General features: G+C 42.7%; 1 protein-coding gene across 1 annotated transcript in view; it reads right to left on the bottom strand.

The window, feature by feature from the left end:
- The window catches only part of LOC124605243 (transient receptor potential-gamma protein-like), a 454,685-nt gene that overhangs the window by 102,501 nt on the left and 338,990 nt on the right, over positions 1-13,194 (bottom strand). Inside the window, exon 15 of the mRNA XM_047136797.1 lies at positions 10,534-10,544. Within this exon, the coding sequence (XP_046992753.1) occupies positions 10,534-10,544 (11 nt within the window). The remainder of the gene's footprint in view (positions 1-10,533; positions 10,545-13,194) is intronic.

Raw genomic sequence — 13,194 nt, 5'->3', positions numbered from 1 at the left:
CTGCCCTTTTCTTTCTGCAGACGAGACTTTCTGTGGCAAGAAACTGTTTTCTACACATCGCCATATTGCACTGGCAATTAAATCCCGTAAAAGTTGTCTACATATCATCAAATACGTACAAGACTCACAATAATATTGGGAGCCAGAAACATATTTACCAGTGTAACTAAAATTAAATAATATGATTGCTGCTACAGTCTGACCCCAATCGATGTACAGGTAATATCTCATCTTGACAGTTCTGGTTCTGGAACGAATCTCAGTATCTATAGTACACATAATTTAGCACGCAAAAATATCTCTCATATGCTCTCGCTTATCAATGTGCTGAATCTATACATTCCTCACGATAGGACAGACTCTCATTTTTTCTGATCATGCCATGACATAAGGCACAGTCACTTTGCACTTCAACATATATGCATTTCAGACAAACAGTGCAGTTACCTTTTATACCTGTACAACACCTAAAAAAATTTTGGTATGTCTACACTCACGCCAGCTATATATCTCAATTCTCCTCAGGCCAAGGAAATTATCTGACAAAGCCTTAGAATCTGCGCTTCTGGAAGGTGCGGCATCCTATCAGTATTCTCTCAAACATAAAGGACAGACGTCCGGCACTATGTGTGACAGTGAATACCGCTCCTGTGGACGTAATGCTTGGAAAGACATCTCCGATGTGGGTTGGTGTACTGTAATCAACAACACTGACGATAGAACAACAAGGAAAATGCAAGGGTACGCTAAGAGGTGTCGATAACATTCTCACCACTACGTAGAGTCTCCTACATCCCAACACAAAGGATGTCTTGTGAATGAATGATTATGATTGCTATTATCGAATTTACCCACCGAATTACTGATGTCACCATCCACCGTTTCTTTTTTTCTTCAGACGACACTTTCAGTGGCAAAAAACTATTTTACACAGATCGCCATATTTCACTGACAATTAAACCTTGCAAAGTGACCTACATATCGTCAAACACAGAAAGACTCTTACTCAATTACACTGCTCTCCCCCTGAGGACAGGAGCTTGAATATTAAAGGGTGAAACCGATCTACAACCCAGAAATATATCACTTAGATATTTCCCGCGAGGTCGGATAGTCGTCCACTCCCAACGCGTGACCAGCACGCCCTCAGTGGATCGAAATCACTCTCAGAACTGTTGTGCAAAGACGGGCTCGTTTCCCCCTTGGCACAAAACTGTTACTGTGTCTGGTCCGGATGTGTTTGCTTTTCTACACATATCTCCAGACTCTGGGATTACAAGAACATATGTAATTTCGCATAGTTTGCTATAATATTATACCATTTTCGCAGTACTTGTCGATATCAAGCACATAGCAATATCGCTTGCATAGCAGCATCGCTTGCACAACATAATTCCGAAGTTATAGACCGTAAATTATTCCTCTAGAAACCCTAAACTTTATCTAGGTGCAGCGTGCTGTAAACCATAGAGTTACTAGAAACTTATCCCGTCTGCGAAGACCTTTATGTGAGAATTCAAAAAAAATAAAGGAAACTGATATTTACACTCGCGATTACCGATGTCAATGATTTAACGGATTCCGAATCATCCCTATAATTTACAAAGTCAACTAAGGTGTTTCTCATGTCTAGAGAACCAGCAAACGTGTCTTCTACCTGTCTTCAACCTGCTAGATGCACACACCACAATCGATGTCCTCTCAACTAAATAAAGACATGAAATGTGAATGAACAGTCAACCAAACAATTTACATGGGAGGGAATAATTGTCCAGCGCAAACACATGCCCATGTTGAATCTTCTCAGATTTCCATGCGATCACGAAAGGTACCCAACACATACTAAGTATTACTTCGTTATTCGGCTGTCTACAGGATGATGATACGGTTGTCAGCTACACTCTTACACTCCCAACAGACCTTTCCGTTCAGACAGCTCCTACCGTTAACAGGGAACGAGAATCATCCCCACGTAGGTCGCCAGCGCTGCACGCCAAGCACCCATAGACAGTAGACAGAATTAGGGAAGCAGTCAATTGTGTTTTTTTTTTTCATCGAGGCAGCGTTATACTGTACGTCTATTGAGATACCAGTGAGACACGCGAGTTGACTACTGTATTTGACGCTTTTCAGGAAGACAGAGGACAATCCGCCTCTAAACTTACATGCATCTGCGTTAAAGGATGACAGAGAGTGGATGGAGTGGTAGAGTGAGATGGAGCTGTAATGAGGTACGATTTAATGGTAGACTGGTGATGCATTCTAGAGAGGGAGACGTTGCTTTAGGTCAATTTTTCCACTGTTCTGCCCGGATGCATCAGTCACATGACATAGCCCGAGTTCGACTTGTATACAGCCATGTGTTCTGTATGTGATTTAAAGCACTGTCTACTTGCGATTGTAAACGGTAAACCTGACGGGCATCAGAGGACCTCCATCTCATGGGTGATGAAACGTAAGACATTCCTCTAAACGAACTATGATTTATGGATGTACTCTATCCCCCTGTCGCATCTTGTGTGTAAAATCAAGACTTCAGCTTCATAACTAAGTTAGCGATAGGTGCTTGTGAGGCACTTCAATCCTCGTATGTAAATTTGCATGACAGATGTGCTGTTTACAGAGTTAATGGCGAAATAACTTGTAATTTTCACATGTCGGACGCTGCTGCTATGCTGTTTCCTTGTAAGATGTATTCCCCACTAGTAACCAAAATTTTATATAGGTCTGATGCACGCATAGTATAATTTCTAAAGCGTGACCGGGTATGAACAGTGGACGCTATACATCTCTCAGAAGGTATAATGTGCTCCTATCACACAAAGCCAATGTTTTAAGGAAGCAGTTTTTTCGTTTTACGGTTCGATAACATAGTTTATAGTAGAGAAACCGGGAAGAAGGATGTATCTCAAGCGCTTGAAATATATTTCTTACATTGGAATTGAACAGCGCTACATTCCATACGACAGATAGGACAGAAACGCAAGCGATCTAACATTCTAGCCTGTTTTAAGTGCGGAACATTGTAGCCTTAGGAGTGCATGTGTTTATGTTCTCTCTTACCAGTATCTTCCAGATACTGATCCTTGACTGTGGAACAATACTTTAAAATATATAGCTTGGTTGATTTACATAAAAATTCTTCGAACTCCATCCGTCTGGAGCTCCACTGTGCATAAAAATTACCTGTTTCTTGTTCTTCTTCACTGTCTGCTATTACATCAAACACTTTCAAATATGTTACTGTACATCGATAAGGAGAGCCAACCTTCTCGACATGGGCGCATCTCAAGAAATCATTTGCACCTGGATGGGCGAGTGCTCGGCAAGCTCCATTCATTCATGAGATGTGGAATGTAGTGGTCTGCTTCTGGTCGATTGCAGATTAAATCGGTAATGGTGCTGCAGGGCGGGTTGGTCAATGACAGTGCGAGGGGGGGTCTTTCAGTATCTAATTTTACCCTAAGACTCCGAGAACGCTCTGTGACTCTCATCAGCATAGAGATTGATCGTAAATTAAGTACTATGCTCAAAGTGTTAGAAATATGTAGAGCACTGTCTGATATACTTTGATGGTGGACGTGTTCGAGAATTAACAAAGCAGGGACGTACTACACACTTGTTTGAGTTGGAGAAAGAGTTTTGGTGGAGGGACAACACCTTCTGGGGACGGATACCACCAAAACAGTGATCACGTACATGACTGTAATATTAGGAATCAGTCGAAATGGAATGCGGAGCCATTAGCTACTCCATCACTGTGACAGATGAGTTTAAATACAGAGTCGTCAACCACTTTTGGACAGCAGTTTGGAAACTCTCCACAACGCAGCCAAACTCTTTTATTTAAAATCATCCAGTGTGTGTGGAATGTTATGGTAGGTGCAATAACAACATGATTTACACTGTGTGACATCTAGATTTCTGTGAGAGGCAATGGATCAGAACGTGTTAATGTCAGTTTAGAACCTGACACAGACCTCGAAGTCGTGGCAGACAGAGAAAATGTATAGCAGTGTACAAAGTGTGTTACAGCAGAAAAAAAACAATGTTTCAAACAATGACACAGGGTCACAGGGAGATTCTCTTGCGACTTACAGTATAGTCTGTGGGATATGGTCATCCTCCTACAGTATAGGTGATGAAACTTTAAACTGGTCTGTGCGATCAATACCTGTATATTTAATAGGATTGTCACATGCATGCGGTATTTTTTACGATGTATGGGATGAGAGAGATGTGGTAAAAATCTTATCAAGTTCTCTATCGGATGAAGTTAGTCGAGCTTTTATAGTTCGTAATTTTTCTCTGGTGGATGGTACAGAATAACGACGATAGGATGTTTGGGTGATAGATGTGAATGGACGTTGAGGGATGTGGGCCCATCTACTTGTAGTTTGGAGAAGCACCACAATGCAGTAGCAAAATCGACGTCCTTCCCGCAGTTCCTGTACTGTCTTTTATTCTACTTCATGTTGCAGGTGCAGGCATCGTTTCCGTCAAATGGTCAAAACACAGTTCTGTCACAGTAACTCAGCTTTGCCTGTTTCTACATGGTTTGCAGTAGCTGGCTATCTCTGACTACTACTCAGTTCCGACTTACATTGGAGCAATCACATGCGCCAAGCTGCAGGGACGGTAGCGCAGAGAGTGAGGAGTAGAAATCAAATGTGTGTGAATTCTTAAGGGACCAAACTGCTGAGGTCATCAGTGCCTAGTCGCAACACTACTTAAACTAAAACTAACTTATGCTAAGAACAGCACATACACCCATGCCTGACGGAGGACTCGAACCTTGGTGGGAGGGGCTGCACAGTCCATGACATGGCGCCTCAAACCGCGTGGCCACTCCGCACTGCAGCAGATAGGTTCGAGGAAGGTGGCTCATTACGAGGTATGTGTGTGCCAGAAATATGATTCACTGGTGGCTGTAATCATTAATGGACTACTCCATAGGGTCCAACACAGGTACTCGTATGTGGTTAAATGGAAAGACTTGATTCCAAATCATAGACATCATTTCTACCGAAAGCGTAGCACTAGAGATCTGAAAAGCTAGTGTACATTTCCTCTGACTTCAGTCATCATACCATCTACTACTGTTTCTGATCCTTCTCAATCAATCATCGCCTATAACTCAGTGGATATATCACAGAACCTCTGACATGGCATCGAGATAGAATGTGTTACAAATATTGGAGAAATATATAGCAGCGGCGGCGAGAGGGAGTTACCGGTTTCATACCACACTCCTTAGCCGAATCACTTTCAAAATGTGGTAATGTTATTACAAGGTTGCGCCATTGGCGACACGTTGGTCTGATACTATATACTCCGGCGATCACCGTCTATATTCAGTGTCTTGGTATTTGTCTGCAAGAAACCACTTCATTCAGAGGTAATCCCATACGTAGATTTATAAAGCCAGTATAGCTTTCAATATGGATACTTGTATGTACTTGTAGAACCAAGACCACTTGTGATTGTAATATGGTTGTGTTTTTTAACATCTGGCGGTTTGTAAGACGATTACGCCTCTCTTTCTAAGACACAGTGGTACCACTCACAAGAAAACTTATTAACATGTCCACCCATCATGACTCTTGGTCAGTATTATTTCATATCACGGGGAATCATTTACTGGCAAAGTATTATACTTAGTAGTAGGGGATGCACGATAACTTCACCATGAGCACCAGCCTTATAAAGTAGGTGTCTGTGTTCCAACATGTGCAAAAAAAATGACTATGTCTAGTCGTAGGGAAGGTATGGATCTGACATGGAAGACTGTGATAGCAAAGGGGACAGTATTTAAAGTCGGAACAATAATACAGATATTTCTATTTCCAGAGCCACAGCCATCAGCAGCGAGTATTTCTGATACTTCGCTCATTGTCGAATTTCGTTCAATTGAGACTGCAATCGTAACATTCAATTGTAAGTATAGCGATCAAATATATATGTGACCGATTTCTGTGCGGCTGGTCCCGGCGGAGGTTCGAGTCCTCCCTCGGGCATGGGTGTGTGTGTTTGTCCTTAGGATAATTTAGCTTAAGTAGTGTGTAAGCGTAGGGACTGATGACCTTAGCAGTTAAGTCCCATAAGATTTCACATACATTTGAACATTTTTTTGTGACTGATTTCCTAGGAGAATTCTGTCTAGGGGTGCTTGGCATGTAGTGCTAGTGACCAATGCGGGGATGATTCACGTTTCCCATTAACGATAGGAGCTGTCCGAATGGAAAGGTCTGTTGGGAATGAAGGAATGTAGCTGACTTAACTGTATCGTCCTCTAGACGGCCGATTAGCGAACTAATACTTAGTATGTGTTGGGCAGCTTTCGTGATCGCATGGAAATCTGAGAAGATTCAACATGGACATGTGTTTGCACTGGACCATAATTCCCTCCCATGTAAATTGTTTGGTTGACTGCTTCTTCTCATTTTGCATCTTTGATTTGTTGAGAGGACATAGATTGTTGTGTGTGCATCTAGCAGGTGAAAGGGGGGAAGACATGTTTGCTGGTTCTCTAGACATGAGAAACACCTTAGTTGACTTTGTAAATTATAGGGATGATTTGGAATCTGTTACATCACTGACATCGGTAATCACAGAGTGGAATTATCAGTTTCCTCTACTTTTTCGATTTCTCCCATATAGGAATTCACAGATGGCATAAGTTTCTAGTTACTCTATGGTTTAGAGCACGCTTCACCTAGATAAAGTTTAGGGTTTCTAGAGAAATAATTTCCAGTCTATATCTTCGGAATTATGCTGTGCAAGCGATGCTGCTATGCAAGCGATATTGCTATGTTCTTGATATCGATAAGTACTGCAAAAATGGTATGATATTCTAGCAAACTATTCGAAATTACATATGTTCTTGTAATACCAGTGTCTGAAGATGTGTGTAGAAAAGCAAGCAAGCAAGCAGGTACGGATCAGAAAAAGTAACACGTTTCTGCCGAGGGGGGAACGAGCTTGTCTTTGCACAACAGTTCTGAGAGTGACTTCGATCCACTGAGGGCATGCTGGTCACGCGTTGGGAGTAGTTGACCACCAGACCTCGTTGGAAATACCTTGTCCGACGAGTATACCCATGGGGCATGTGCTTATCCTGTGTGTCTTCGCAATATATGTACGAATAATGTAAAACGGGTGATTTTGTATGGCTCAGGATACGAATTGTATGTTTACTAGATCGGCAAAGTATGCAGCGATATATTGCTGGGTTGGAGATCGGTTTCATGCTCTAATATTCAAGCTCCTGTCATCAGACGGAGAGCAGTGTAATTGTAAGTAAGAGTCTTTCTGTGTTTGACGATATGTACGGGACTTTTAAGGTTTAATTGCCGGTGCAATATGGCGATCTGTGTAAAATAGCTTTTGCCGCTGAAAGTCTCGTCTGCAGAAAAAATATGGTGCTTCCACACTGGTGGCATCAGTAATACGGTGGGTAAATTCGATAAGAACCAATCATAATCATTTATTCACAAGACATCTTTTGTGTTGGGATGTAGGAGTCTCTACATAGCGGTGAGAACATTATCGGCACCCCTAAGCGTACCCTTTCATTTTCCTTGTTCTTCTATCGATAGTGATGTTGATTACAGTACACCAACCCATGTTGGTGATATCTTTCCAAGCATTAAGTCCGCGGGTGTGGTATTCATAATCACACAAAGTGCCGGACGCCAGTCCTTCATAAGACTTGTTTGAGAGAACACTGACAGGAGGCAGCACCTTCCAGAAGCGCTGATTAGAAAACTTTGTCACATAATTTCCTTGGCCTGAGGAGAACCGAGACATATAGCCAGAGTGAGTGTAGGCATACCATAATTTTTCGGGCACTGTACAGGTATAAAAGATAACTGCACTGTTTGTTTGAAATGCATATACACGGTGTCCAGAAAAGGGCTCCTTGATTTCAGAATTAAATATCTCGAAAACAAAGATCGATAGAGGAATGCATTAAAGGGTATGTTTATTGTGAAAGCTGTAAGAAGTTTATACAGCTGTTTCAAATAATAATTACAAAAGCTGCTAACAGATGGCGCTGTACGCTGTACAGCTCATGTCAGCATACATAAGTGAAATAATCGTATGAAAACAATCTTTGCAAATAATCACATCACAATGTTTTCAAAATGTTCACCATTGGCACTACAGAGGTGGCGCAAACGAAGAATGAAATTCGCCATCACATTGCGTAGTGTCTCAACCAAAAGGATTCACATGCCACAGAGATCGCCGATTCAAGCTCGTCCAGCGTGGCGGGATGCTTTGGGTATACCATGTCTTTCACTGTGCCCCACAAAAAAAAGTCACAGGGAGTCAAATCCGGCGAATATGGAGGCCAATCCATGCCTGCACCAGTAAATTTGGGATATTCCAAAGCAATGACTCGATTCCCAAAGTATTCCTCAACACTTGTTCGGTCGGGCTCCATCTTGCATAAATCATTAAGTACCTGGTCGATCCTCTTGCTGTGTGGCGACAAATTGTTCCAAAATTGCAACGTAACGTGCACCAGTGACCGTTTCTCGAATAAAAAAGGGCCAAAATGCCTCTGCTGCATACTGCAGCCTACACAGTAACTTTAAGAGGATACGGGGTTTCGCTTCACACCAATATGGCTTTTCGGAACCCCAAAATCGCCAGTTCTGCGTATTAACGTATCCATTCAGGTGGAAGTGTGCTTCATCTGTAAACCAGATGCAGCCGACATCAAATCCTTCACTATCAATCATTGTGAGCATCTGATTAGCAAAGGCAACCCTTTGTTGCACAGATCGTACGGGTATGGCCTGGTGCATTTGAATTTTGAATGGAAACATGTGTAGGCTCTTTCTCAGTATTTTCTGCGTGCTGGAACGCTTCAAACCAGTCTCAGATGCACTTCTATGGACGGATGACATTGGATTTCGCTGAATAATTCCAGAAACTGTGGCGATATTTTCAGGCGTAACTGCGGTTTGCTTGCGGCCAACATGCCAACTAGATCATCAGTTACGCTGCCTGTTCGTTGAAATTTTGCGAAGAGCGTACAAATGGTTTTAGCATCGGGTCCTTTTGGAACATTAAATCGTGCTTGAAAACTTCGCCTTGTTGCCGTAGGGCTCTCTTCTAACCTGTGGTACTCTAGCACCAGAAAAACGCGTTGTTTAGTGAGTACACGGTTTTAATCTCTTCCTTCGGTACGCTAACCTCCTTTCACGTTTCAAGAGTGGAACTGATCGCTCTGGGCTTCTGATCACTATTTATACTACGCATTACATATGGCGATTACAGCGCCATCTGTTAGCAGCTTTTGTAACTATTATTTGAAACTGCTGTATAAACTTCTTACAGCTTTCACAATAAACATACCGTTTACTGCATTCCTCTATCGATCTTTGTTTTCGAGATATTTAATTTTGAAATCAGGGAGTGCTTTTCTGGACACCCTGTATATTGCATTTCAAAGTTACTGCGGCTTATGTCGTGGCATGATCAGGGAAAATGAATGTATGTCCTATTGTGACAGATGTATAGATTCAGCATATCGATAAGTGCGAGCATATGAGAGATATTTTTACGTGGTAAATTATGTGCGCTATAGATACTGAGATTCGTTGCAGAACCATAGCTGTCAGGATGAGATATTACCTGCACGTCGATCGGTCTCAGACTTTAGCAGCAATCGTAATATTTAATTGTAGTTCAAATGATTCAAATGGCTCTGAGCTACAGTCATGGACTGTGCGACTGATCCCGGCGGAGGTTCGAGTCCTCCCTCGGGCATGGGTGTGTGTGTTTGTCCTTAGGATAATTTCAGTTAAGTAGTGTGTAAGCTTAGGGACTGATGACCTTAGCACTTACGTCCCATACGATTTCACACACATTTGAACATTTTTGGCTCTGAGCACAATGGGACAATATCTGAGGTCATCAGTCCTCTAGAACTTAGAACTACTTAAACCTAACTATTCTAAGGGCATGACACACATCCACGCCCAAGGTAGGATTTGAACCTGCGACCGTCCCAGTTGTGCAGTTAGAGACTGATGTGCCTAGAACCGCTCAACCACAGCGACCGGCAGTTACACCGGTAAATATGTTCCTGGCTCCCAATATTATTGTGAATCTTGTATGTATTTCATGACCTGTAGACAACTTTTGCGGGGTTTAACTGCCAGTGCAATATGGAAATGTGTAGAAAATAGTATTTTGCCTCTGAATGTCTCATCTGCAAAAAGAGGAAGGGCAGATAATGCTCCCACACCGGCTGCAGTAGGAGTTTGACTGGTAAATTCAGTGACGGACAGGCTGTTCCATTAGGATTGCCAGGAACAATGCACCCTTTGCTATTCTGGGAAGCATTTCAACATCTCTTGGCACTGGACCCACACCTCAGCTATGCATCATCGTGCCAGCAACGGTGCCTAGCTAACGAATTTCTTGGGTGTCAAGCATGAAAGGGATGCTGCCACCTTGTGCTTGTGGGTCCTGAACAGCTGTGCAGCTGACTGCCACATTATCCCTTGGCAGGGCCTGCCAATGCCCCTAGACTCTGGCATCGGCATTGGCCATTTGGTGGCTGGACATGTTTTTTACTAGTGATCTTTTGTTTTCAACTATATTCCATTGATTTTGCCGACCAATAGGATGCTGCGAATTGAGAAAAACTTCCACATACATGTGAAGAATACTTATTTTATTAATTTGAATAATTTTTTTATATCAATGTGGTGTTAGCGGCACAACAGTTAAGGGGAGGATGTGTGTGAGTGGGTGACATGGAGCAGAACAGCAGGTTACATGCAGAACAATAGGCTAATTTGCGTAACTTTTATGTAAAATGCAGTACAATAGTTTAAGGGGTGGGTGACAAAGAAGAATGCGCCAGAAATGGTGTGCAAAAGCATGTGAAATTCGAAAAGTGTATCAGAAAATGGTGGGAGGACATAACTAATTACTTAATTTGGTATCAAAGGGGGGTACAATAGTTGAAGGAAATTGGGGTGACATGGAAAACCACTTAACAGAACGATAGGTTAGGTGCCGACAAAGGCGCAAACATTAGGTTAAGACACCAAAATACCATGCTGAACATTAGGTTATGCAATAGGTTTGCCCCATGTAATTACCTCCTACAAGACCTACATGTTTCCAAACAGCAGAGAAACATGAGGAAGAGAAATCCAACACCACAAACTGATTTTTTTAATAAATAAACAATATACCCTTGAATGTCCTGTTATGAGATTCTTCCTCTCCACCACCACCAGATGGCCATCTTGGATTAGGTCATGAAAGGGATGACAGAGGCCTCTGGTGGCAGTACTGTGTACTAGATCAGTTGGACTCTGGACCTTGGGGTGAACACACTTGGTGGCGGTACTGCCTGTAATTGCTTAAATAAGGACTGCAAAGAAAGACTTACGTCCAGCACAGGCAGAGTCCTTTTCCTGCCTATTCTTAGGAAAAGGTGGCCGTCGGGTGACTTAGGTTAGTGGAGGTAGCCGTGGTGTGTTGCATTGTCCAGATTTTCTGGGGGGGGGGGGGGGGGATTTACCAGTGTGTGAAAGGTTAATTAATTGATAAATTTAATAAAGTAGTAAATCAAATTGATAAGAGTGAGAGAAGCTATTCCAATAACTCAGATCTGAAGTGTACCTGTAGTAGTGAAGGGAGGCGAGGGTGTTGGGGGAGGGGGAGGGGGTGGGGGACAGTAGGATAAGTGCCTTGAAATCAAAAGGAAATGGAGCTGACATGGAAAACCACTTAATAGAACAACAGGTTAAGTATCTGTCAATGAAAGGAGAACAATAGGTTAAGTACCTGTCAATGAAAGGAGAACAATAGGTTAAGTACCTGTCAATCAAAGGAGAACAATAGGTTGAGTACCTGTCAGGAGAACAATAGGTTAAGTACCTGTCAATCAAAGGAGAACAACAGGTTTGCCCATGAGTGCTTACCTGCCCCTGATGTAGGCAACCCACACCAAAAAATGTGCCACAATGTAACTTGTCCCCCTAATTCTATCGACGACTCAACGCTTCTCCTTTTTGGTGAGTGGTCTTCTTTAATCCATAAGTATTTACTCTCTACCAGAAATTACTTTCTTTGGGCAGACTATATGCTATGTAGCAATATCCTGGCAGATTAAAACCGTGAGCCAGGCATGAACATTGCTCATTAGTGAAAAGCTAAAACGCTATTTCTATTTTCCCGAAATTATAACTAGTAACAGCCACCAAAGCTCTTAGTTCTGTGCTGAAAACTTGACTCTGCGTAATCGACTTATCATATATGGAAGAAGCTTGCAGTTGTACACGAATAGTGCTTACAAAGACATCATTTCCACGTAGGAAAACTTTAGAAATTTGTTGGAATGGCACTATCTACCGAAAACCGCAGACTCATGTGTGCATCAGATCTGCAACAAGTGTCAAGCGCGGCAAGGTGGGATGTATCAGGCGAACTGGGTGGCTTGTCATGCGCTGTTTGCACATCATCTGCTCCTCAGCGCGCACGCGCCGCACAACCTCACATCACCTCTCAGTTTCATCATAATCGGCACACACGGTCACACTTTTCTACTGTTCCAGCCGTGTGCATCCAAAAAAACAAAAACACTCGCAAACGCCTCGTCCAACGCTGATGTCAGCCCCTCGAACAAGCTACCCTGCACTCTGCGCGTAATACAAGTCCTGTGGCGTGTAATAAAAAACTGAAGCATTTCCTTTCTGACACCATCACAACTTTTCCTTAAAAATTTTACATTTTCGGTCAGTTTGTCTCTGTCATTAATGTGGGGGCTCCTTCTTGTTCATAGGCTACATTTGATTAAGGTAGGAAGTTTTATTGTATACATTGCAACTATACTCCTGGAAATTGAAATAAGAACACCGTGAATTCATTGTCCCAGGAAGGGGAAACTTTATTGACACATTCCTGGGGTCAGATACATCACATGATCACACTGACAGAACCACAGGCACATAGACACAGGCAACAGAGCATGCACAATGTCGGCACTAGTACAGTGTATATCCACCTTTCGCAGCAATGCAGGCTGCTATTCTCCCATGGAGACGATCGTAGAGATGCTGGATGTGGTCCTGTGGAACGGCTTGCCATGCCATTTCCACCTGGCGCCTCAGTTGGACCAGCGTTCGTGCTGGACGTGCAGACCGCGTGAGACGACGC

The sequence above is a fragment of the Schistocerca americana genome, chromosome 3, assembly GCF_021461395.2.
Source record: "Schistocerca americana isolate TAMUIC-IGC-003095 chromosome 3, iqSchAmer2.1, whole genome shotgun sequence".
Taxonomy (NCBI): Eukaryota; Metazoa; Arthropoda; class Insecta; order Orthoptera; family Acrididae; genus Schistocerca; species Schistocerca americana.
This window is presented reverse-complemented; position numbering and strand designations above follow the sequence as displayed.